General features: G+C 38.3%; 2 protein-coding genes across 2 annotated transcripts in view; one reads left to right on the top strand and one right to left on the bottom strand.

Annotated features, from left to right (window-relative positions):
• rbfox3b (RNA binding fox-1 homolog 3b) overlaps positions 1-26,605 on the bottom strand; it is a 286,430-nt gene that overhangs the window by 216,305 nt on the left and 43,520 nt on the right. The gene's annotated exons all lie outside the window — the stretch shown is intronic.
• LOC307171965 (uncharacterized protein) lies at positions 1,462-3,928 on the top strand. The gene is made up of 4 exons (XM_079893929.1): positions 1,462-1,636; positions 1,857-1,993; positions 2,840-3,004; positions 3,076-3,928. The coding sequence occupies exons 1-4, from the start codon at positions 1,521-1,523 to the stop codon at positions 3,750-3,752; spliced, it is 1,095 nt and encodes a 364-aa protein (XP_079750055.1). The 5' UTR covers positions 1,462-1,520; the 3' UTR covers positions 3,753-3,928.

Here is a 26,605-nt window from a genome sequence, read left to right on the forward strand (position 1 = left end):
TCAGCATGATAAAAACGACAGCAAATGAAAGAAACCACCTTTAGAAAAAAGATATTTGAAGTGTAATTTAATTGTTTAGTTGGTCTCGCGTCCCGTTGACTAACACGGGGAGGCGGGGCTTATGACCTATACTAGGACCAGTCACCGGGGGGCGATCGAGACGTTTTGGCTTCACTTTTCAGGGCTTGTGCGGCACGCTTGGTGTAAACCAATAAAATGATAAGCTTTTATAATATGAGTTGAGTATTGCCTGGTCACTAATTGGTCCCTGATCAACCAATCACAATGAAGACGTGACCCAGAACTCAAACTGATTGAGATTCAGGCCTTGTCCACACGGACATGGGTATTTTTATAACCGTGACTTTTTTTACGCGGTTCGGCCGTTCGTCCACACGGAAACGCAGTATCAGGTCACTGAAACCGAACATTTTTGAAAACCCCTGCCAGGGTGAGGATTTTCAGAAACGCCGGTTGCAGTGTTGTCGTGTAGACAGTAAAACCGGGGTTTTTGCTTCTGATTCAGGCTTCTGATTGGCCAACGTGGCTTTACGATTAGGGTTATATCGCCGCCTGCTGGTGTGGCATGCTCTTGACAGCGCTTGATAGCGTGTTTTTGCGTTTTCATGTAAGCGGAGATTTCTTTTAAACCGAGCATGTGTTGACGGGATTTTTTTTTTTAAACGCAGGAGGAAAAACTCCGGTTATAAAAATACCCGTGTCCGTGTGGACTAGGCCTCAATCATCACAAAAGACAGGCATGGCTAACTGAAGTAAACACAATTTTTACCTTTTTTTATTTTTTATTTTATAGTCTCATTTATCAACTTGCACCTATTATAATCATAGCATCAAATTATAACATTCAAAGTTAATTTGAAATCTTTTAGATTTGTAGAACACATTTATATATATATATATATATATATATATATATATATATATATATATATATATATATATGTTTAATGTTATATATTATATATATGTTATATATAATTTTTTTAAAAGCATTCCAAAGCTAAAATACAGAGAAATTCTAATGTTATTTTTTTATGAACATTAATGTTTATTAATTATTATGTTGTGACCATTAACTGTCAGTCAGTTTTTGCAACCAGCAAAAAAGATTCAGATGAGTTTTTGAGACTTCATCTTACCTTTTTTTCTACATTCATATTGCAGTGCTCATTGTTACAGTATTTTAACTGTATCTGTATCTATATGTATCTTCAACACTAGTTCATTGTGTTAAAATATATATTTTTTATGTTTCTTCAATCGTGTTGTCCTTGTAACATAAAAAAAATCAAATAAAAAAAGATTTTTTTAAAAACAAATTTAAGATTAATTTCAACACTGGAGAAGAGCAAGTATCAAGTAGATTAAAAAATTGCTCAGTGGACAAAATTCAGGTGTGAAGGGGTTAATGCTGCACTACATTGATCTCGGAAGTAGGAAGTCGTAGCTGGGAATTACGTCACCCTCGAGTTGAGGGAACACAAGTCGGAAAAACCAACATGGAGGCGTCCAAGGAAACCTTTGTTGTGCTTCCAGTTTCGCAATATAAACAACTACAGAACAAATACGAAGTCCACGTAAAAAACATCACGGAAGAAGAAAGGAGACGCAGAAGGTGGGCTGTGTTTCGGTGTATTTCAAAACGGCATTTTAATCGGTCGTTTTGTAACCAGCACTCAAAGGGTGGGGGCTCGCTTTAATAATTCCGATTTCATTTTAGTCTGCAACATGAGATATGTAAACCCTATGTTATTAAATGTTATATTGTAGCCTTTAAATTAGTAACTGTACTATGACTGTGTTCTTTACTTAAATACAGCTTTTCTCTGACTTAGGGTACTGATCTCCTCTGTGTTGCGATCAACACAGCGACTGATCCTGAAGAATGAGGCTGATGGGGAACTCGGAGAAACCGCAGAAACAACAACATCCCCGACTTCAGAAAGCAAAATGGCTGCTCAGCGCCTCAACAGTAAGTGAAACTAGGAATATAATGTTTATTAGCGCTTCTGTTTGTCTGTGTCTCAAACTCAGTGGTGCACAGAGTAACTTACTTGACAAACTCTGTCTGTGGACATGATGATGTTTAGGCATTTTCTGTGCGGAATACTAGTGATTCGTTCGACTTCAAAACTAATAGTTTTTCGAACTGAATCGAACTTTAGTTCTGGGTTGATGACGCAAGCACGCTCCTTACGCAGATCCAATAAGCATGTCCAGACGGGTTAGTGAATCAAAGAACCGGTTCGAAATAAATGAATAAAAAAGAACCGACTCAGAAAGAAGCGAATGAGTCGGTTCTAACTGTTGAAGTATTATTATCTGTTTATAGGCTGATAAATTGAGGTTTTGAAATTGTGCACAGTTTATCTGTAAATTACTTTTTGAACACGGAGAGTTGTTTGTTCATGTTTATTCATATTAAACTAGTGAATGAACTAACCCAAAGCATTACAGATATGATGTTAAAGGGACAGTTCACACAAAAATGAAAATTTTGTCATTACTTTCTTACTCTAATGTTGTTCCAAACCTGTATGAGTTTCTTTCTTCGCCTGAACACAAAAAGAAGATATTTTGAAGAATGTTGTTAACCAAACAGTTGACAGCACCCATTGACTTCCATAGTATTTTTTTTTTTTCCTACTATGGAAGTCAATGGGTGCCGTCAACTGTTTGGTTAACAACATTTCATAAAAATATCCTCTTTTTGTGTTCAGCCGAAGAAAGAAACTCATACAGGTTTGGAACAACATGAGAGTGAGAAAATTATGACCAAAAAAATCCTATCCTTTTAACAGTGTTTGCATTTTTCTAGTATATTTGGACAACAACGTGAACATGTTCATGGATCCCGAGAGGAGCACTGCATTCACCGGTCCCTTGTACCAGACGGCAGCAGATCCCACCACATACTACTTGAATGAGGACATGACAATCATGATAAACATGGTTGAAGCTGAAGACTTGCATACCATAAAAGGTTAGATAACAATAATTACATTGGTAGTAATGTCGTGCTTGCTAACCTGTTGCTTTTTCCCCGTATTTTAGAAAGCCAACAGGAGAACAGTGATGCTGCATCCAACACATTACCATCACTCATTCCACTGCCAGCAAATGATGGCTTCAACAAAGAGCAAACTTTGTTTTTGATCAACCTTATGCGGCAGCACATCGAGAGAGAAGGTGAGGGTCTCCCGAAAACTCTGGAAGAGCTGAACGCACGGCTTAAATCTGCAATGCGCAGTAAAAAGCATCTGTGGAGAGATGCTGCGGATAAGTTGTCCAGCCATTTCTTGCAGTCTTTTTGCCCTGACAAGGTGGCCAGGAAGTGGAACACACTTATAGAGGCCTACAAAAAAATAAAAGATAGCAATAAACCTAGAGAGAAGGGGAGTATCCGTTTCAAGTTTTATTCGGAAATGGACGCCCTTCTGGAAAGGCAGCAAGAAGTGGTTTTTCCTGTCGTCGGGACATCAGTTGGTCTAAAGGTGCGCAGACCTGAAGCATTAGGACAGTGTAGCAGTGACACTGCATTGACTACTGCATCGCCAACTTCCCCATCGACACCACCTCTAAAGCGTCAAAGAGTGGACTGTGAACTGATGCAGTTTTTGCAGGACTCGGAAGAAGCATGTCAGCGGCGTCATGAGGAGACTCTAGCACAACTGAGGTCTGCTCAGCAGGGTTTCGAGACTCTGATGACAAAATTGCTGGACAAATTGTAATCGTTTGTCATTTAAAGTTGTGCAAATGTTGTGCATGTAACTTATTTGGAGATCTTAAGAGAAACTGTAATGTACAGTATAACTATGTTTTGATGTTGCACAAGTGCCATTTGGATTATATTTTTTGTTTATGTGACAAAGAATAGTTTTGCAATGTTTTGTACAAAGTACATATTTTTTACTTTGTGTCAGATTCTATGTCTTGTGAGGATTGTTTGGATTTTCCTGTTAAGTTCATACAATAAAGACTCAGACCAGAAGGCATGACTGCAATTAATTCATTTTTGTTTCTTACTGAAGTTTATTTGCGTTTTTAAAGTGCAGAAGTCGGCAACTCATATTGTTCAAAAAGTGGAATTATAAAACACATTCAAATACTAGACAGTTTGAAATATTATTTTACCATTTACAACATAACCTGAATAAAACCTGAATAAAAACAAAATGTATTTTGTTGAATGAATACAACAAAACCTGAAAAAATATGAAGTGAAAATAGCTGTATTTTATTTGCTCTAAGTGTAAATGATTTTTAGATGCTATTTATATTTAGTGCAAATACTGGCAGATATGAATGGTACTGTATCCCTGGTTGGGTTAGGAGCCAGCAAAGAGTGTGGAGTATATATATATATATATGAAGAGTTCAGATGCAAAAGCCTCTAAGTGCCATCTGAAATTTTCTTCTAAAATGATCATTTTTATCTAGCTCGTATATTTAAGTTCAATAATTTCACTTAAATGACAATTAATAGGTCATTTTCATTGCCATTTAAGTGAAATTGCTGAACTTAAATATACGAGCTAGATAAAAATGATTATTCTAGAAGAAAATTTCAGATGGCACTTAGAGGCTTTTGCATCTGAACTCTTCATATATATATATATATATATATATATATTTATAATGTGCTTCAATCCTCTTGAGCTGATTGGATAGATAATTTGAACGTACTCCTGAGCTTTGTTTATAAAATATAATTTGTTGCTTGAATTCTGCAATCTCTCAAGACGCAGACATGTAAAAGGCTGACAATTAGCTGAAAACTTATTTGAATATGGCAACATTTTTATTTTAAAACCTTTAATTGAAGATGGCAACATACAGTATACCTCGTCCGTTCAATATTTCTATGATTAAATCGCTGACAGAGACTCCTCCCCCATCAGCCAATCACAGTGCATACCGGTAGTTAGTAAAAGTGTTGACATCATCCATTGCAAGTAAGATAAAATGTTTTGTGAATGTATCCTTGTAAGATGTATCCTTAGTTGCCTTTGATATCCCACAATGCGCTCTCTCCATAACTTCTATTCATGACAGTTAAGCTAAAAAAGAAAGATGGCGTTTGAAAGTTGCGGTTGGTGGACAGTTTGTGTGTAAATGTACGTTTTTGACCAATGTTTTCCACTTTTGATGACTATTTGACTATTTACTATAATAGTCACAGGAATGACTATTACAGTAATTAAATATTGGTTTAGTTATCACCAAAGCTCGCTCTATTTTGCAGTAGATCATTAAACCGTTACGCTGCCACAGAAGTCTGTCTGAAATCAGTTTCGTCATTGCCTATAGGCAACAAGTCGCTGCCTACGTTTTTGGACGCAGCCGAAGTGTCCAACATTTCGTTTTTTCAGTTAATTAAGTACATCAACCGGGTATTTAAAGAGGATTTGTAATTTTCAGTGTGAACACACTATTTGCTCTATTTATACTACAAAACGTCATAGAATAGTGCACAAGTACGAGAATTGGGACGTTATAAAAAGAGGATTCGCAAGCGTACAGAACGTTTTGAGTGGATTCTGACAAACTTAAACACCTCTGATTGGTCAGAAGATTAACGGACATGTCTGTGATTGGCTTCATTGCTCAACGCTACAAAAACACGTTGTAAACAGAAACCTTTGACGCTCTCCAGAGCTCAAACACAAATGCACACTGGAGCATTTGCCAAATCTGTTTTATACTGTTTTACTGCAATTTCATCATGAGATATTCAAACTGCAAAGCACAAGATTATCTGAAATGGGCTCGCGCGTGTGGTCTTATCTTCTCCAGAGTCCTGCAGACAGATCTTCAGCGTCTGTGGACGACCTGCGGTTACTGACACATGAACCAGAAGCTGAAAAAAACTCATTAAACTTTATCGTAGAAACGCACTGGTTATCTTACAAATGTTCCTCTGCCTGTTCAGAGAATGAAGGAGATAAAAGTGCTTTCACGTCGCCAAACAGAAAACACATTCACTCACATTTCAGGATCAAGCTGGACAATAAATCACTGCTTCTTTCACCAGAAAAAGCAGAGTTATTTAATCTAGACAATATATTTCTGAATACAAACAGAAGAAGAAGAACAAACGGTAACAAATCTTCAGATGGTTTTAAACAACTCCTGCAGTACAGGCCTATACAGAATTGATTTTTTACAGCATTATAAAACCAACAACAATGTGGGTTCATATCTCTCTCTCTCTCTCTCTCTCTCTGTGATGATTACTTAGGTCAGTGTTTTAGATTAAAACTGTCAGTGAATCAACCAACACTAAGTTACTTATTAATAGACAAAACACCAAACAACACAAAGCACAGCGAGGAATCAGCATGGCCTCCTTATCAGTATGAACAACCACACTTACCTGACCGCCGGTCACCTGACAGCAAATCACATGCCACATCGACACCTGTCACATGCCTTTCAATCCTCCTGCCCTTCAAAATAAAGCTCTCGTAAACACAAAAAAGGCCTTGACCTGAGGAACATTTTCATGTTCCACCAAGAACGTTTGATTCACTGTGTTCTGGTAAATAGGAAGCAGTACAACTGTTTTCAACACTGATAATAATCAGAAATGTTTCTTGAGCGTCAAATCATCATATTAGAATGATTTCTGAAGGATCATGTGACACTGAAGACTGGAGTAATGATGCTGAAAATTCAGCTTTGATCACAGTAATAAACGTATTTCAACTATATATTCACATAGAACACAGCTATTATAAATGGTAATAATATTTCAAAATATTACTGTTTTTACTGTATTTTTCATCACATATTTTCTGCCTTGGTGATCAAGAAACAGACTTCTTTTAAAAACATTAAAACACGTTCTTGAGAGTTTAATGAGAAATGTTTGAGATCTCAGACTTTTGATTGCAGACTTTGGTGTCTTAGCAGAAAACAGTTTGAGACGTTAAGTCACGTGTGTGATTTCTGGGGTTGTTTTGCTGGAGAAACATCTCAGAAGCAAGCGCTGGAGAACTCACTGTCTCTGTTGATCTCCACTTCATCACCACAGCTGAATAAACGATAAAAACATCACTTTACTTTGAGCGTTGACGTTTACACAGACACCAGACCCGCAGCCATGACAACATCACCACGGTTACCACACGCTGGTGGCAGTTAACGTGCCAAATGTCAGCCTTTAAAAACTGAATATTAACTGGGCGGACAAGCGCTGAAAAGGTGTGTGTTTGAGAGTAGGAGACGGATTTCCATCTGATTATCCTAATGGCTGAAAATAGCACATGTGAAGCCAACGCTGACAGAAGAGACACGCGTGGAACAGGACGTTGGGAGATAGTTAGCATTTGCCGCATTCTCCTACATTGATTTATCACTTATACTGACAATACGAAGATCAAATCACGTGATGCATCAGACAGGTCATATAATTAAAATCATTTCATGGGTCATATCACGGAAAAAGCCATTTGATGTACTATGTGACATGCTTAAACTTTCAGAACTCGCACATAAAAAACTAACATCATGTCTACTGTGGAGGACAAGGTCATCTTGAGGTCGACTTCCAAAAAAAACATGACCTCATTAACATATGGCCACCCATATTTACAAATCAGCACCATTAAGCAGCTTGACTCAATTAGATAAACTGGTATTCAGTAGGGGTGTAATGGTACATGTATTCGATCCTGAACCGTCATGGTTGTGCATACAGTCAGACGACGAAAACAGTCAGTCACAGGCGATCCACACTCCAGTCCAGAAGGGGGCGCGTGTGGTAATGCAACGCTGTTTGCCAACCACCACAACAGGAAAAAGAGCAGAAGAAGAGACGATCTATGCACCAACCCAAAACGAGTTCAGATGACACACAAGAGATTGCTAGATGATAATGATAATGAGCTTTGCTCACCCCGCCCCTCTGTTCTGTGCGTATGCCGTAACACAATAACACAATAACCATAACACGTTGTTCATTATAAACGTGGGATTATGAATTATATTGAGAACGTCGTACATAGAAAACATGCCGTAATGTACCCTGAGTGTAAACAGCCGCATTCATCGTGAAGCGTGCTAGCGATTTGCAAAGATTAATATAAAGATTAATATAAAGGTTAATAAAACGTTACACTCACTTCAGTTACACTCACTTCAGTTCTTCTGGAGGTGCAGCAGGAACACGAATAGTTGGTACTGATCCTTTTTTCAGGAGCAGCTTCTTAGCAAAACCAGCTTTATACTGACCCTCGTTTGTAAAGCGTTTGTAAAGCAGTCTGGTGTGTGAAATGATTCGCGCAAACATGAAAGCATTGACGTTGATCGTGGGAATATTCCCTTCGAAAACAAAACTCAGCCACTGCGTCTTCAGAAATGACTGCTGTGTTCGTTATTACACCCAAGAACAGAACACCACAAACGCTTAGACGCCATTCTGCTCATAGACAGTGCTGCAGCGTATCAACAATGACCACTCAGACTATGATTGACAGCTCGCTCACGAGCGAGGGCGGGTCTGTGTTGAAACGCTGCTGTCAATCAACAATCGTGGGAGGGGCGTCCGACCGTGTGACGTCACAAAATCGAACGCCTTGATTTGAGACAGGGGAAAACATATAAGAAGATTAAAAAAAAAATACTGGATGGATTTTTATCATTGTATGATGGTTGTGTACAGGCACTGCCGACACACATTTCAGTACAATCAACTTGTAAAAGTGCATGTACCATTATATGACCCCTTTAACGGAAAATAAACCGGGACGCAGAGAGCAATATCCTGTTTGTTTTCTTTACTTTACAGAAGCACAGTGTTTTGTTTTTATTGTTAATGTACACAAATAAAAATAGAAAAACTGTAAAAACCCTTTACAGTTTCGAATGATGTCTTACTCTTATCGGTGTGAGTATTTTAAGTTGTTTCCGCTGTTATAATGAGACAAAATAATTTAGCATTGTGCTGATTTGTGTCCAGTGATGAAATATGTAAATATACCGAACTTGTATCGAGCTGTGACCCCAAATGCGAGGTGCGTACCGAACTGGGACTTAAGTGTAAAAGGCATTATACGAGCACTTAGGTGGAAATAGTGATAAACTGCTGTAACAAACTGGTTAATCAATCTGTAGCCTATAATTGATTTGTACATTTACTGTTGCCACATATCTTAGTCAATTTTGAGTAGCCTGTAAAATAACGTTGTTAGAACATTATCCCCTAACATTCCTATAAAGTTTTAAGTGGGACGTTTCCTAGCAGGCACTGGACGTGGAAAACTTAATAAACAGCAATACCAGCCTCACTTACTACTTACCAGTTTGACTTTATTTCTGTCATAGGTCTACATAAGTTCTTATTGAGAATTATCCGATGTTCGGATGTTGAAAAATGTTTAGTTTGAAGTCATCATTATGATGATCAGTGTTTGCTTTAGTTGTTTTTCTAATATTATTTTTTATCAGGCTGCTGTAACTGTGTTTGTTATGGCATAAAGAGTAAGAGAAAATGTGATCAGAAGATTTTGGCTATATGGGATACAACTATAATCATCATTTATGGTCTGATTCACTGACTGTTAATTTCACGTGATTGATTATAATAGACCTGTGATAACATTCCAGCATGAGATCCAGCCATGTTTTAATCAGATAATCGAAAGTATTTTAATACATTGTACACTAAACATTTTGAAATCCTGCATCTATTAGACACACTCGGACAGTGACATTGCTTCATGCCGCAATGCATTCTGGGAGCCACGGGTGAGTTTTGTATGATGCGCCCAGAATGCATTGCAGCATGAAGTATGTCACCGTTATTGAGATTCATATGCTGATTCTTGATGTCTGCGTGTTCCTTAAAGAAGAGTGCATTGATTAGCTATCACAGGTGTATTATAATAAACCACATACAATTAATAACACCTATAATCATAGATTATCTCCTAGATGAGATCAGTGAATCAGAGCACCAAGTGATAATTATATCTGTATCACCAACAAGCAGCCAACATCATCTGATCAGAAGAATGTTAGGGGATAATGTTCTAACAATGTTATCACTAAAGATAAGTTTAGAATGTATTTAGAGAATTTTATTCTTTTAGAGGAACATTCTGGGAACAAAAATGGCCATGTCCGGGTGTGTGTCTGTGTGTGTGTGTGTGTTCACTTCTCACTACTCCTAATGTGTGTGCACTAACTTGGATGGGTTAAATGCAGAGGACAAATTCAGAGTATGAGTTACCTTACTTGGTCTTCACGTCACGTCACTTAAAATAAAACTAGCCGCTGAAAACACTACCAGAACACAAACATTTCTAACTGGGTGAAAGTCGTAAGATGCATCAAAGACAGAGTGATTGGAAGGGAAACGCGAGTGAATGCGCGTCCGTGCGCTCCAAACCCGTCTTAACAAGCTAATTAAATCTGTTTTTTTGTTTTACAACACTCCCTGCTTGTTTATTTGTGTTCCACCCGGAGCAGCTGAAATTACACACACACACACACACACACACACACACACACTAAAGACTTGTCTGAACTTCTGATCCAGCTTCTTCTGTCGTGCTTAATGAGTTCGGCCCGCAGTGACGGGCGTGCCGGTCCACACCAGTGCACCGATAGAGGTTAAATGCCCACTGAAGTGCCTTGAAACATGCAGCATTATTCAATGTGCTGATGTCATTTCCACTGAAACAAACAGTAAGAGAGGGCGGGGCATATTAAACAGCTCCTCCCCCTTTAAAAAAACAAAACAATAGCATTTTGTTTATATCAAAACAAAGCCAGAGCGTTGAGCTCAGTAAAGCCACAGTTTACTCATAACCTCTAACCGTTTCTCCTTCTAATCTCCTCCATATCGCTTTAAAATACATCATTTTGTGCAGAATTCAAATGGGTCCGATACGTTTTCTGGTCTGCGGCGACTCGATGATATATGATCCGCTCTGTGTATCGTGTCTCTGGACCAGAGCTGTGGCGGTTCGTGTGACACTAACCTGAAACCAGACTTCATTCGTCCCAATGGAAAGCATATTTACACTGTCTGAATTGTTCCCTATCCCCTGCCTATATAGTGTGCACTATGTGCCATTCTCCATGTAGAAAATAGTGAGAGTGTGACTGATTTCAGCCGCAGCTTCAGCGTCTATTTTTAATGTAGGAGGCGGAGCTTCGGACTCTGGAGAGGATTTGATTGGACAGAAAATCTGACGAGAAGCTGAAGTGCAGAGTGAAGTCATCAAAATCATTGATCCATATTGGCGGAAGTGAGAGACTAAGTTTTGAACGCTTACATCTTCTAAATGTTACTTTTGTCATTGTTTTGGAGCACACTATAGGTAACAGAAGGTAAACATATTCATACTAAAAGCCAAAAAAAATCATTTTTGATTTCATGGGGACTTTAATAGATCATCTAAACGGACTGTGAAACATCTAATACCACACAAATTATACTCAATAAAATATTTTAATTAAAATACTGCCACTAATGACTATTTGTACCATTTTCCCCCTGAAGTCCACTAAATGTTATAGTCAAGGTTATAGTCCTCCATATTTAAATGACCTCTGTTATGTACATTTCTAGGATCTTATGCATCTTGAAATAAAGCACAAACAAACAAACAATAACTTAACAAGTAACATTTATCTTTATAAATAGTAAAGTGATATTTCTCTTGATAGATAGATAAATAAATGAACAAACAAACAAAGTGATATTTATCTTGATAGATGGATAAATAAATAAATAAATAAATAAATAAATAAACAAGATATTTGATAAATAAGAGATATTCATCTTGATAAATGAATAAACGATATTTATCTTTATAAATAAATAAATATGTATCTTGATGAATGAATAAATTACAGATATTTATCTTGATGATTAATAAATTACTTTTATCTAAATAAATAAATAAAGTGACATTTACCCTGGTGTTTAAGTGATATTTTGCTGTTCTTCATCACACTCTTCACTGACAATATGTCGTCTCCTTAGTAACCAAGCAAACTTTAATTAAATGAATACAAATAAAACAATCACAACTTTTAATAATTCTACTAAGCAGATGACAATAGTTTGGTGTGTTGTAAATGATGCCACAACAGATGGTCGTTATTTGTGTAAAAAATGAAAATAAATTATAATACACAAATAAACATAAAAATTATTCATGCTTATTTCCGTCTTTGCTTACATTATCATAGTTTTGTAATAATATAATTTAATAAAATTTGATGATGAATTTTCAAAGTCTAAGATTGAAAGTCTGGACCTGGGACCAGGGTTATTATGGTAATAACTGAAACTAAAACTATATATACATATATATATATATATATATATATGAGTGAATCAAAGATCAAATTCTGGATGGACTTTTGCAGTTACATTAAATCAACCTCGTTTGATTTGAAATGATCATGAAAAATCACGTTTCCCATGATCACAATGTCTTTATCCGTGGCCTTTCGACCAAACATGACTCAGGGATTCTCACCACCATCATTTGGTCTCATCATCCTCCTGAAACACCGGATAAGTGAATCTGTTTCCACAGATCTGCTCTGTTCGTTCTCATCCTGTAATTCGGGGAGTTTTGAGCGGCGGCCAATTCTGTCTCACTCAGCGTTTGCATTATTCATGCGTGTATTTATTAGCACTCTGAGGTACAATTAGAGCGGCTCTGATTCTGAATGTGCTTATGTGTGTAAAAACTTTTACTGCCAAAATTTACATAAACAAATCAAGCACAGAGCAACATCCTCTGACCCAAAACAGCATCAGGAACTCAGTGTTTTTCATGCTTTATATCTGTTCGTTAGTGATCATTTGCAACAACAAGCTAAAGAGAGTCTTTTTGATATCAGCATTCATGTAATCATGGGTCAGTCTCAAACTCACTATCCACTTTCATACATGAAACCTGTCCAACTGTGAATGTTTAAACAGAAGGCAAACATCTAAAACAGTGTTTCTCAAAGTTGATGTTTTCACCATGACTTAAAATAATTAACAGGCAAAACAACTGATTTATTTTTGCTTTGAACCAGAATTCACACTGTAAAAACCTGAATATATGATGAAACCTAATTTTAAAAGTGTTTTATAGATCAGGAAAAGTCATGGAAATTAATAAAACATTAAACTATATATATATATACTGTAATGCTGTTTTTTTTATACTTTTCATTAAAATCAAATATAGTGCAGCTCAAAGTGCTTCACATGTCAGAATCTAAAAACTTGTATTTTGGCTCCATCATCTTGGCTGAGCCTGTCGGATTCAGAGATGACATAAGAAGGCCGATGGGGAGCGTGTCTTTTTATCCAGATGAGCTGGTAATTCAATCATGTCTTGATCTTTGGCCCCATAACCAGAGTCACGGTGTCGCCCGAGGGTCATCAGAATACTAACAACACTGCGGATGTCCAGAGGCCAGACTTCAGGTTAGACTGTGACTGAATGAATGATGAATAATGGTGAAAGAGGTCAAATCCTGCAGTCATTTTGATGTAATGTGAGTCTACACTACAAAAGATGATTTTCTTACTTAATATTTTTATCTTGTTTTCCAGTATAAATATCTAAATCTTTTCCCACCATTGACGGAGTTTTCTGTCATTTGTGAGAAAACGCTTCCTGCTTGTTGACGAAATTTTCAAGCTTTTCCGTGTTTTCACTGTTATATGGTAGGGGGCGCTATGACACATCTTCTGAAAGAGGACTGAATCTCCTGATCAAAACACAGGTGAAGAAGAAGCAGAAAGAAGCAATGCAAACCTGTGTGCTGTGCTGATGTTGCAGAAGAATAGGACACAGAAGAAGAAAGTTCAACACTTTCATTTTCACAGTCATTTTTGCTTGGGTTGAATTGGATCATCGACATTGGTTAATAAAGTGAGATTAAATACATAAGGTATATTTGTGTAATTTAACATTTAATTATAGCAGGTTAGTGTAATATTCAGAGTTTGCGTTTCACTGTTTTAATTCATTTCGAGGAATACTGAATCTGTTTTTGTGCATGCTCACATTTAGTCTAGAACTACAATACCCATCATGTTTACACCTCAGGACAAATGCCGCGTTCACACCATGTCTTAATAAATCTCCAGATGACAACAGGTGACGTTCTGTGAGCTGTTCACATCCTTAGACTGGGAGTTATGATTTCTATGGCAAAACTTATCGACGCCTAAATGAATCTACAGCAATCAGGTGGTACAAGTGGGAGTTCTCCGAAAATCCACACGTTACAAGCTGTAATTACGAGCTCTGCAAGGGCATGAACGCTTTTTACAATTTGAAATCTCATAATTACGATATTTCCAACATGCCGTGAACGCACCTTTACTCCCAGTTTCTCAGAGTCAGTCAATAAACAAAGTATTTTAAAAGGTATCTTTTTTTTATATTTTTTTGTAAATGCATTTCTTTACTAGGTAGGCTACTTGAAAAAAGAAATCTGATGTTACTCCCAACACCGGTTCCAACTCTTCTCCAACACATAATTTTAGAAGTGTCAGAGTCATTTCATATACATGTACAGTACAACAGTGGCAGAGACTGAATCTAATTCGACATTATGTTATGAAGGTCTAAAGCTTCTCTCTTTCTCACAGACTCATTGATCTTCTAACTCATAAACTTTATCATTCAAGCATCTTTTCCTCGCTCAAGTTTCCGTGCATTACCTTAGGTTGTTGCATAATGCTCTCGCCTTGAGGGAAACTAACGTGTTTTTTTTAGTGATTCGTTTGCAATCTGGCTGCCAATTGTCAAATTAAAACTGCATATCCGTCCAGGGAGCTAAACTCATTAGCTCGTAGAGAAAAAGGAAAGAAGCCAGAAACTTTCATGGCTGTGTCTAAATTAGACACACAGATCATTAGATGAACTTCAACAAGTTTCAAGTCTGTTGGAGGAGAAATAAAACTCAATCTGTTCAAACTCAGCCAAAGAGAGGCAGAAATGAGCAGCAAGAGAAGCAGGATGATACTGAATCTGTTATAAAAACTAGTGAGCAGATATACTGTCTACATAGGGCTTCTTTCTGTCCAGCATCTCATTTGGTTTTGGATCAGAGCAGGTTTGGACAGATCAATCATCAACTTCTAAAGCCAGACAGCAACGTGAGCGTCCGTTTACACAGGTTTCTCTCTTTCTTTCTTTCTCTGCAGGGATCTTAGCTATATCACACCAGCAATGTGTGTGTGAAAACATCTCAGCATGAGTGTGAAGCCCGGATCCTTCCGCTGGGAAACACAGTATTCCTGAGAACACAGGCCTATTGGCATCATCAATTGTAAATTCATATATTCAAATCAGCCCATACAACAGAAGGTTAAAATATGCTCTTCATTAACATTTGGGGAGGCTAGAGCAATTATGCTAATTTGCAAATGACCTCTATGAATAAAATAAATAAATGAACGAAGATACCAACCGTATAGGTGTTTAAAGATCTACAAAAACCACAACAAGCAAGAATTACAAGCAGGAACCCTGAAAACAGACCATGTCTTTAGTCCTGATAGCAGTTTCATCGATTAGATCACATGATTGGGCCATCATACAGATGATTATCCAATTGGATCAAATAGCTGCTCCGTCAGTGCCAGTGAATCGATCCGGATGTTCATGAAAGACATGAAATGGTTTCTGGGATGTTGGTTTAATCTAAAGACAAAAGCTGGCTGCACACGATATGAGTCTTCAACGAGTATTTTTGTTAACGTATGGCAAAATAATAAGTCTTGAACTGTTTAGTGCACTTGCTCAACGACATAATGTGAATCTTTGCCGTGAAAGAATTTGTCCGAAAATATCAGAAGTGTTGAATGTTGGGTCGCTCCTATGAGAGGCATCTAATGAAGAACTAATAAGAGTTTAATTAGAAATGTTCATATCAGCTCATCAAATGCAACATAAATCAATACATTTTGCATTCTAGATGACAAAGACTATTGATGTTGGGCCGTCTGCCTTGGCTTTTACTCAATTAGTTTGTACAATATGACAATCACAAAAGACATGGGAAATATCATGCAACAATGCTTTACATGAAAATGATCTCACATTACAGATCAAATTGGAACAGTTTGACTTACTCAGAATGACACGTAGCCTATATTAGATGTCTCGTCCTTCATTGTATGGGAGGAAGATAAAATGATAGTGTATTGATTTTCCCTGCTGTGCTTTGATGAGGGTAATGGCTTCTCGTGTATATGTTTATAGCGCTATATGAAGTTAACACCAGCACTGATGCTGATGTCTTTTATTGTGGGTCTAATGTCAGTAATGATCCTCATAATCATTGGGATTTGATTGGATCGTAAAAGAAAATTATGAACATTTTATCTTTGAGAAAAACACTAATGTGTCATGCTCAAAAAATACCACAGATATTAAGAAAGTAAATAAGTTCACTTTCTTTCAAGAATTGTTCTTTTTTTAATTTGTTTTTCAGAGTTCAAGGATCTCCAATGTTAGAAAGATATTTATTTTTAAGTTCATTAAAAAATGTGATGTTTCCAAAGTCAGTGAGTAATCCTGTTAAATAATCGATTCTCTATTAAATATCTTATATCTGTCAATCAAACAGAAAGTCCCGCCCTCAAACTCACGTCATTTGTTGAGTCAGAAGATGACATCTCCAACAAACAGATCAGATGTGTGTTTCCCAAAGCCAACCATGGTCGCAAGTTCCATCGTTACCAATAGAGTTCAATGGAAATTGTGACCATATTGGCTAACAAAGCTTTTGGGAAACGCAAACCAGATCAATGTTCTGAAAGCGTCTGAGTCACAGTGATTCAGCAGGTCAAACTATCAACCACAGATACCAGAAACTATCTGAACATCTTTAAAGCGGACCTATTATGCAGAATTCTCTTTTACATGGTGTTTGAACATAAATGTGTGTCGACACACTCACATTGCGTTAGAATAAACTGGGAAGGGTCATATTGTTGTCCTATTGCTAGTTTAACTGCTTCTATTGCTCTCCTCATTTGTAAGTCCCTTTGGATAAAAGCCTCTGCTAAATGATTAAATGTAAATGTAAATGACAGTGTTTGTACACATCCACCCTATAATGGTAAAAATCCACCCACTCCTCTTTTTTTAATCTCCATAAATCACAAGCAGTGTCTCAGAACAAGCCGTTTGCAGATTCTAGCATTTGTGATGTCACATTGGACAGGCTCCGCCCACGACTTCTGATGGACTCCGCCCTATTAGTTATTCAGTCAAGAGCAGTGAGTGATTTTCTGTTTTTCTTTTCTTGTTTGATTCATAATAACAGCATATATAGCATTAGGTACTGTATATTGCGCTGCTTTCACCTTAATACACAGATCTAATATACACATGCAATTTCTTTACTCGCTGTTTACATTCACAGACATAACCGACTGTGTTTATGTACACTTTGTGTGTTTTTGACATAACCTTGACAGTGTTTGTCAGTTTAAGTCCAATAAGAAGTGAAAGAGAACTTAATTTAATACTTACGGGACACGCCGTCTGACATCAGCTTTCTGTGTGCGTGTTTTGGATGTGTGCGCTCAGAAAACCATATATCAGAAGTTTAGACTGATGTGGCTTTAAAACACATGCAGATAATAAACTTTCATGATGATGAAGAACTGCAATGTCACGTAAGAGTGACCGCGATCAAGATGATAATCAAAACCAAACAGATGTTTTAGTTTCTGTCAGAGAATCCGAGGCGAGCTGTAAAGGCTCCGCCCTCTTCTGGAAAGGGGGGCGGGGAGCTCATTTGCATTTAAAGATACATGCACAAAAACAGCATGTTTTTCCTTCCACTCAAAAATGGGAATTTACAACATGGTATAATAAATCATCTGTGGGGTTTTTGAGCTGAATCTTCACAGACACATTCTGGGGACACCTGAGATTAATGTGACATCTTGTAAAAATAGGTCCCCTTTAAAGAATTTGAAGGCTGAATTAAAAACTCAGTATTTCTCAGTCAAAGCGTGTGGCCGTTTATTCACCTCAGAGCAGAATAAAGAGTTTCCCGCCGCGCCGAGTGAAGATCTCACAGTCAATCAGCGGTTAATTTATCGCTCGTCTTTTCGCTGTTGCTCCACGGTCGGTCAGAGAAATTACATAAGGCGTTAATTAGCCACCCCAGTTCTGTCTCTGGTGTGTAGAGAGTCAGTGGGAGTCAATGTTCATTATCAGCCGCTACACTAAAAATACACTCATCCAAAGCTGCGTGCAGCACTAAATCACGCTCCCGAAACACTCTGCTGGAAAATACGACCTGATTTCCCTGCAGGAGACGACCGGAGGATCATTTCAAAGAGAGGAATCAAGAAGTCTGTGTTTCCCGAAGCTCTCCAGCATTAGAGTACCCATCTTACATGCTAACATCATAGAATTACACTCCTTTATGAGTACAACAATATATAATATAAACATTATAAAAATATATATATTTAAAATGTATTTATAATTTATTTATTGTTTGTGTAGGCCTATTTTAACAATCTTAAGGTTATCAATCCAGTGAATTAAAGTCCCCATGAAATCAAAATCAAAGTTTTTTGGCTTTTAGTATGAATATGTTAGCCGTACTGTTATCTATAAGCTGGTGTGCTCCAAAACAATGACAAAATTCACATTTAGAAGATATACACATCAATATGGATCAATGATTTTGATGACATCACTCTGTACTTCAGCTTCTCGTCAGATTTTCTGTCCAATCAAATCCTCTCTAGAATCTGAAGCTCCGCCCCCTACATTATAAATAGTCGATGTCGGTCACTTGTTCACACATTTGCTATTTTCTACATGGTGAATGGCACATAGTGCACTATGTAGGGGATAGGGAACAATTCAGACACTGTAAACATGCTTTCCATCGGGCGAATGAAGTCTGGTTTCACGTTAGCGTCACGAATAATGCTGCGCGTTTCAAAGCACTTCAGGGGGCCTTTAAGATCAGATTATTCATAACAAACAGTTTTACATTATAAAATATCCTACCTGAGTAAAAATGAAAAAAAAACAAAAGACAGTCAAACTATTAAAAAAAGATAGCGGATAGTAGTTACGTCTCGTGTTTTCACGACTCGAGTCAGATCCGATGCTGATGTTGATCATATGCTGAGTTAATTATCTAAAATAACACTGCCACGGCAATGCCGGTAATTGATTGAATTATAATTAAATGACAAACAGATCCAGTAAACGCAGAGCAGATCTAAAGCTGTGTTGTTGTGACAGATGAAATGAACAAAACCAGAGTGGAAGGTCATAAAAAGTCTGTGTTAAATATAATTTTTTTTGGTTCAGCTATTCCAAAAATAGATTCATTTGCAAGGCAGTCAGGTACTGGATAATTATACTTATTGTGAAGCTGTTCAATTACAGAAGGCATAAATAAGGAGGAAAAACAACTAGAGGAGAATTTACTTTAATAAGGTACTTTTAATAACAGTAACAACTAGATGAGCCACATTCCAATCTTTTATAAGATAACCATTGAGAATCCTTTGTTCACAAAATGATCTTTAAGGTCATGTTGCTTGGCAACCATAAACAGCTACAGTTAGACTAATAAATGACTTTGCGTATATAAAAAATATTAATATTTCATATTTTCAATGTGTCTTTTATCATAATAATTAAATCTATTTCACACACACACACACACACACACACACACACACACACACACACACACACACACACACACACACGCATGCACACACACACATTTTTATATGCACATTAGAAATGTTGAATTTCAAGTAATTACTAAATCTAAAACTGAAATAAATTAAAGCTAAATAGTTATATTTATAAGAAAACCAAAAAAGTGACAAAAGCAAATAACAAAATGAATAAAACTGAAACTATAAAAATAAAAGGTAATCGAAAATGTTTAAAAAAAAAAATACCAGGGTTATTACAGTTAATCAAAACTAAAACTGAAACTAAAACCAATGTGTTACTAGAAATGAAAAAATGTGTTACTAGAAATGAAATAAAATATAATAATACTTAAACTTATTATATTTCAGCTAGTTGTCAAGGCAACATTTCTCATTTTCATTTAGTTTAACTCCATGTACTAAAATAACTAAAACTAAAACTGAAATAAAAACTATATAGACATACATAAAATCCATTAAAAATGACAAAAACACACAACAAAATTACTAATATAAAAATGACACTGTCATCGACCAACTTGGCTGCACCTGGTAGCCACACCCACTTTGAAATCTCATTGGTTGAAAATCCTGCTTAACCCTGAGAGTGCATTCATTCATCAAGGATGACATTTATCTTTGCAATGACAAAATGCTCCATTTAGCAGAAATAATCTCCAGTTTAATCTAAACACACAACACTAATCTGAGTATTAAAGACTGTTCTTGTCCTGTGTACACTCCTGTATCTGTCTCCTTGCCTGTGTTTCCATGTGTTTGTGTGGAGCAAAACATTGGTTTGTCCTCCGTGCCTGCTGTCTGCCTCTCTCTGTGCCAGTCATCACACGGGCCGGAAAAGACAGAGCTGTTGGCCAGTCGACGGCCCGGCAGTGCCAACCGAGCCACAGCACCAGAGAGAGAGACTCCACAGGCGCTGAAAAACTCTCCAAACTCCAAACCAACACACAGACAAGCGAAGAGGTTAACAGATCCTGCTACACACCGCAGAATTACAGTTAAGAAATGAGTGAGTTTAAACGGTCACATGCAAACAGACAACAGTCTAAGTGACATCATAACGTCATGACACTATGACATCATAAAAGACTTTTCTGATTGGCTGGCATACTGAATTGAATTAAATAATATGTGGTTTAGTATAAATACTGTGTGTTTTAGTATAATGTGTTCTACAATAATACTGTGGCAAGAAGGGTGGGGCCGAGAGCTGTGGGAACAGAGTGAGGACGGTGGGAAAGCCCTGATTGCCACAAATACTATAGTACATAGTTTTGTTTTGTTTTTTTTGCATGAATTGTGCATGAAGTCAGAACTAGCTTACGCACACACAGGACTCACATGTAAACACCCACACATGGACACATCCAGTGCTCAGATTCATCACGGCACCTTCTAACCTTTACAGTGCTGAGCAGCAGTGCTGACCTTTGACCTGCTCTCACACCAGTTCCTCCTGCTCACTCAGAGGTCAGAGTGAGGTCAGAACGAGATGTCTCACAGGTACAGAGCTCATGTACGTCTCTACAGGGCTTCGCTGATTCAGTGTGAGGTCAGCCTATTTACCCATAATGCACAGGGCTGAGTCATTACAACACCTTAAAGGGATGTTTATATGTGAATAAACGCCTAAATTCAATCTGTTGATCATATAAAGCAATCGGGTCTCTTCAGAAAATTTGGACTTAATTCATATGGATTAGTTTTACGATCTCTTTATGAACCTTTTGAAGTGCCAAAGTGGTAGTTGCGTAGCTGTCAATGGAGGGGCAGAAAGCTCTCAGATTTCATCAAAAAGATCTTCATTTGTGTTCTGAAGATGAATGAAAGTCTTACGGGTTTGGAACGACATGAGGGTGAGTAATTAATGACAGAATTTTCATTTTTGGGTGAACTAACCTTTTAAGAAAACATACTCTAACTCTACTGTGTTTTATTTGTGCACAGCTAAGCCATGTCACTCTGATACATTTCAGAAGATTAAAGGACAATAAATTAGATATTTGATTAAACCTTTTAATAAAAACACACCAGAAACTGAATGAAAATCCCTTTCATTGAAACACACAGGTTTTGTGTCATCAATCTATATAATTAATTGTCAAACAGAAACGTCTGTTAGAAAGTGTCTCAAAATGTGTCTCTCTTGTCAAGTGTTAAGCTCGAGCGAGTGGTTTGACAGAATGAGAGCGCAAATGAATGTTCGGTTTTATTGCGGTAGAGACAATGACAGTGATTGTGTGAGTGTGAGAGTCTCTTTCCTAAATACACACAGGCATGTGTTTCATTAGGATGGCCTCTCATTGATCTCACTGGAGTAATATTTACTCTGTAACTCAGAGGCCAGTAATAAAGTGTGTGATTAACAGACTCTCCTCCACGCTGGGAACACAGCGACACTGTACTACACCGCCACCTCGCTCACTTAATGAATCTTAATGGCTTCCTAATGGCTTCTTAATGACTTCATCACACTGCACGGAATGTCACACACACACACACACACACACACACACACACACACACACACACACATACACACACACACACACACACACATATAATGGGGGAAACACCACAGTCACACACAGACAGGATTCTACCATCACTGCTGATAACACCAAAACCACCCACAACTGTGGTACCGTAACAACCACAACACTATCATCATAATAACCAACAACAACACCATCATCAGAACACCATCATCAGAACAACCACCAACAACACCATCATCATAACAGGCAACAACACCACCATCATCATAACAGCCTACAGCACCTTCATCATAACACCCTACAACATCATCATAACAGGCAACACCACCACCATCATAACAGGCAACAACACCATCATCATAACACCCTACAACACCATCATCATAACAACCAACAACACTATCATCATAATAACCAACAACTACACCATCATCAGAACAACCACCAACAACACCACCATCATAACAGGCAACAACACCATCATCATAACAGGCAACAACACCTTCATCATAACACCCTACAACATCATCATAACAGGCAACAACACCATCATCATAACAGGCAACAACACCATCATCATAACAACCAACAACACCATCATCACAACAACCAACAACACCATCATCATCATAACAACCAACAACACCATCATCACAACAACCAACAACACCATCATCATCATAACAACCAACAACACCATCATCATAACAGGCAAACAACACCATCATCATCATTTTGAGGGAGCGTGCAATTGGCATGCTGACTGCAGTAATGTCCACCAGAGCTGTGTCCTGTGAACTGAATGTTCATTTCTCTACCATAAGCCGTCTCCAAAGGCGTTTTAGAGAATTTGGCAGTACATCCAACCGGCCTCACAACCGCAGACCACATGTAACCACACCAGCCCAGGACCTCCACATCCAGCATCTTCACCTCCAAGATCGTCTGAGACCAGCCACCCGGACAGCTGCTGCAACAATCGGTTTGCAAAACCAAAGAATTTCTGCACAATCTGTCAGAAACCATCTCAGGGAAGCTCATCTGCATGCTCGTCATCCTGATCGGGGTCTCGACCTGACTGCAGTTCGTCGTCGAAACCGACTTGAGTGGGCAAATGCTCACATTCGATGGCGTCTGGCACTTTGGAGAGGTGTTCTCTTCACGGATGAATCCCGGTTTTCACTGTACAGGGCAGATGGCAGACAGCGTGTGTGGCGTCGTGTGGGTGAGCGGTTTGCTGATGTCAACGTTGTGGATCGAGTGGCCCATGGTGGCTGTGGGGTTATGGTATGGGCAGGCGTATGTTATGGACAACGAACACAGGTGCATTTTATTGATGGCATTTTGAATAACCAGAGATAAAGTGGCCTATATACTGAGGCCCATTGTTGTACACATAGAAACAGTCTTAGATCTTTGAGCTCAGCTCATGAAAAATGGGGGCAAAAACCCCAAAGTGTTGCGTTTATAATTTCAGGATAGATAGATAGATAGATAGATAGATAGATAGATAGATAGATAGATAGATAGATAGATAGATAGATAGATAGATAGATAGATAGATAGATAGATAGATAGATAGATAGAAAAGTAATTTCATGAGTGAGATGTTTCAGTGTGGTTCTCATGTGTTGGTCACTGGCGTTTGGTTTTGGCAGCTCTGTCTCTCCTGATGACTGGCGCTTCGTCCAAATCCCTCCTGAGAGATCAGAGCACATCTGTTATTCATTAAAGAGGATGGCTGGAGAGATTATTTAATGAGGGGAAATTGGCTCATTCGGCCAGTATCGACACTGATTGTTTTGGAGGAGCCTGTTTAGAAAAAAAATAAATGCAAAATGAAATACTTTTTCCTGGAAAAGAAACAGCATACATTATATATTTAATAATGAGCTGTGGCATGAAAGCAATCCCTCAGGGAAATAATAAAACAGACTCCTCTCTCAAAAATAGCTGAAATTAGGAAAACTTGATCGGTGGTCAACAATGTGAAATTACTTTGATGACTTCTTCACAATGTTGTAGAATGTGTCCAGCTCTTAATGCAGATGGTGGAGCATGAATCCATATGGAGTCAAACTAATCCGTTCGTCTGCGGCTCACGGACTTCAAGGTGACCTAAACACTGCCATTATCCAGGGAAGAGGACGAGGGTCTGGGATCAGACTCTCTTCTGGGACGCTGAGCTCTCAGACCGCGTCTGGAAGGACACAGTAGTCGACGGTTAAAACTTCCTCTGGCTTTTAATGACAACAAATTTTCCAGTTCACACCAAAGTCACTCTGCAGCGCACTCTGATGCGTGAAAAACACGCAGACATGATTTCACTGGTGAATGACATTTGTTTGACAGACAAATACCCCCCGTAACTCTAAAAATACCACTGAAAATACATGCTTGCGTATTCTACACTTCACTGGAGGTCAGGCATTCAGATGACAAGAAGAAGAGTTTGCATATACACTATATTGCCAAAGGTTTTGGGACGCCTGCCTTTACATGCACATGAACTTTAATGACATTACATTCTTAATCCGTAGGGATTAATATGGAGTTGGCCCACCCTTAACAGCTTCAACTCTTCTAGGAAGACTTTCCACAAGGTTTAGGAGTGTGTTTATGGGAATTTTTGGCCATTCTTCTAGAAGCGCATTTGTGAGGTCAGACACTGATGTTGGACGAGAAGGCCTGGATCGCAGTCTCCGTTCTAATTCATCCCAAAGGTGTTCTATCAGGTTGAGATCAGGACTCTGTGCAGGACAGTCAAGTTCCTCCACACCAAACTCGCTCATCCATGTCTTTATGGACCTTGCTTTGTGCACTGGTGCGCAGTCATGTTGGAACAGAAACATCCCCAAACTGTTCCCACAAAGTTGGGAGCATGAAATTGTCCAAAATGTCTTTGTATGCTGAAGCATTAAGAGTTCCTTTCACTGGAATGAATGGGCCAAGCCCAACCCCTGAAAAACAACCCCACACCATAATCCCCCCTCCACCAAACTTTACACTTGGCACAATGCAGTCAGGCAAGTACTGTTCTCCCGAGAACCGCCAAACCCAGACTCTTCCAAAAGATTGCCAGACAGAGAAGCTTGATTCGTCACTCCAGAGAACAGTGGCGGCGTGCTTTACACCACTGCATCCCACGCGTTGCATTGCACTTGGTGATGTAAGGCTTGGATGCAGCAGCTCGGACATGGAAATCCATTCCATGAAGCTCTACGCACTGTTCTTGAGCTAATCTGAAGGCCACAAGGAGTTTGGAGGTCTGTAGCTATTGACTCTGCAGAAAGTTGGCGACTTCTGCGCACTCTGTGCCTCAGCATGCGCTGACCCCGCTTTGCCAATTGCTTCCACTTTGTTATAATACTACTAACAGTTGACTATGGAATATTTAGTAGTGAGGAAATTTCACAAATGGACTTTTTGCACAGGTGGCAACCTATTACGGTACCACGCTTGCATTCACTGAGCTCCTGAGAGTGATTCTTTCACAAATGATTGTAGTAGCAGTCTGCAAGCTTAGGCACTTGCTTTGTGTGGCCATAGAAGTGACTGGAACACCTGAATTCCATGATTTGGAGGGCTGTCCCAATACCTTTGGCAATATAGTGTATATTAATGCAAAAACATACATGTGCAAAATAAAGAATGACTTAGGAATATATCAGGGAAATAACTTGTCAAGCAGAGGAGTGCACATCCATGTTATTGCAGGACAGGCCTAACGAATAGCTGGTTAACACATTGATTCACTGAGGCAGGAGAATGAAAACAAGCGCGAGTGTGAATGTTGTCGCTGCGGATGAATAATGACAGCAGGTCAGGACGAGGCTGTTCTACTGTGATTACTGAGACGATCTTCACGGATAATCCTGCTCGCTCACACGGCATCATGTCGCTCTGAGTGCTGCATATGCCATCAAAGCTGTGGATTTACAAACGCTTAACACCCGGCGCTTGCAGACGCATCAGTGGAAGAGACAGAATGATGAATCAGTGGATATTTGGACATATCAGATCATCAGCATTAGCCAGAGATTGTAGCCAATTTTATAGTGAATAAAAAAGTATACAGATGTGTCATTTCAAACATCCATCCATCTATCTGTCCATCCATAAATCTATCCATCCATCCATCCATCCATCCATCCATCCATCCATCCATCCATCCATCCATCCATCCATCCATCCATCCATCCACCCAAAAATCAATCAATCAATCTATCTATCTATCTATCTATCTATCTATCTATCTATCTATCTATCTATCTATCTATCTATCTATCTATCTATCTATCTATCTATCCATCCATCCATCCATCCATCCATCCATCCATCCATCCAAAAATCAATCAATCAATCTATC

The sequence above is a fragment of the Squalius cephalus genome (assembly GCF_949319135.1).
Source record: "Squalius cephalus genome assembly, chromosome: 1".
NCBI classification, from domain to species: Eukaryota; Metazoa; Chordata; class Actinopteri; order Cypriniformes; family Leuciscidae; genus Squalius; species Squalius cephalus.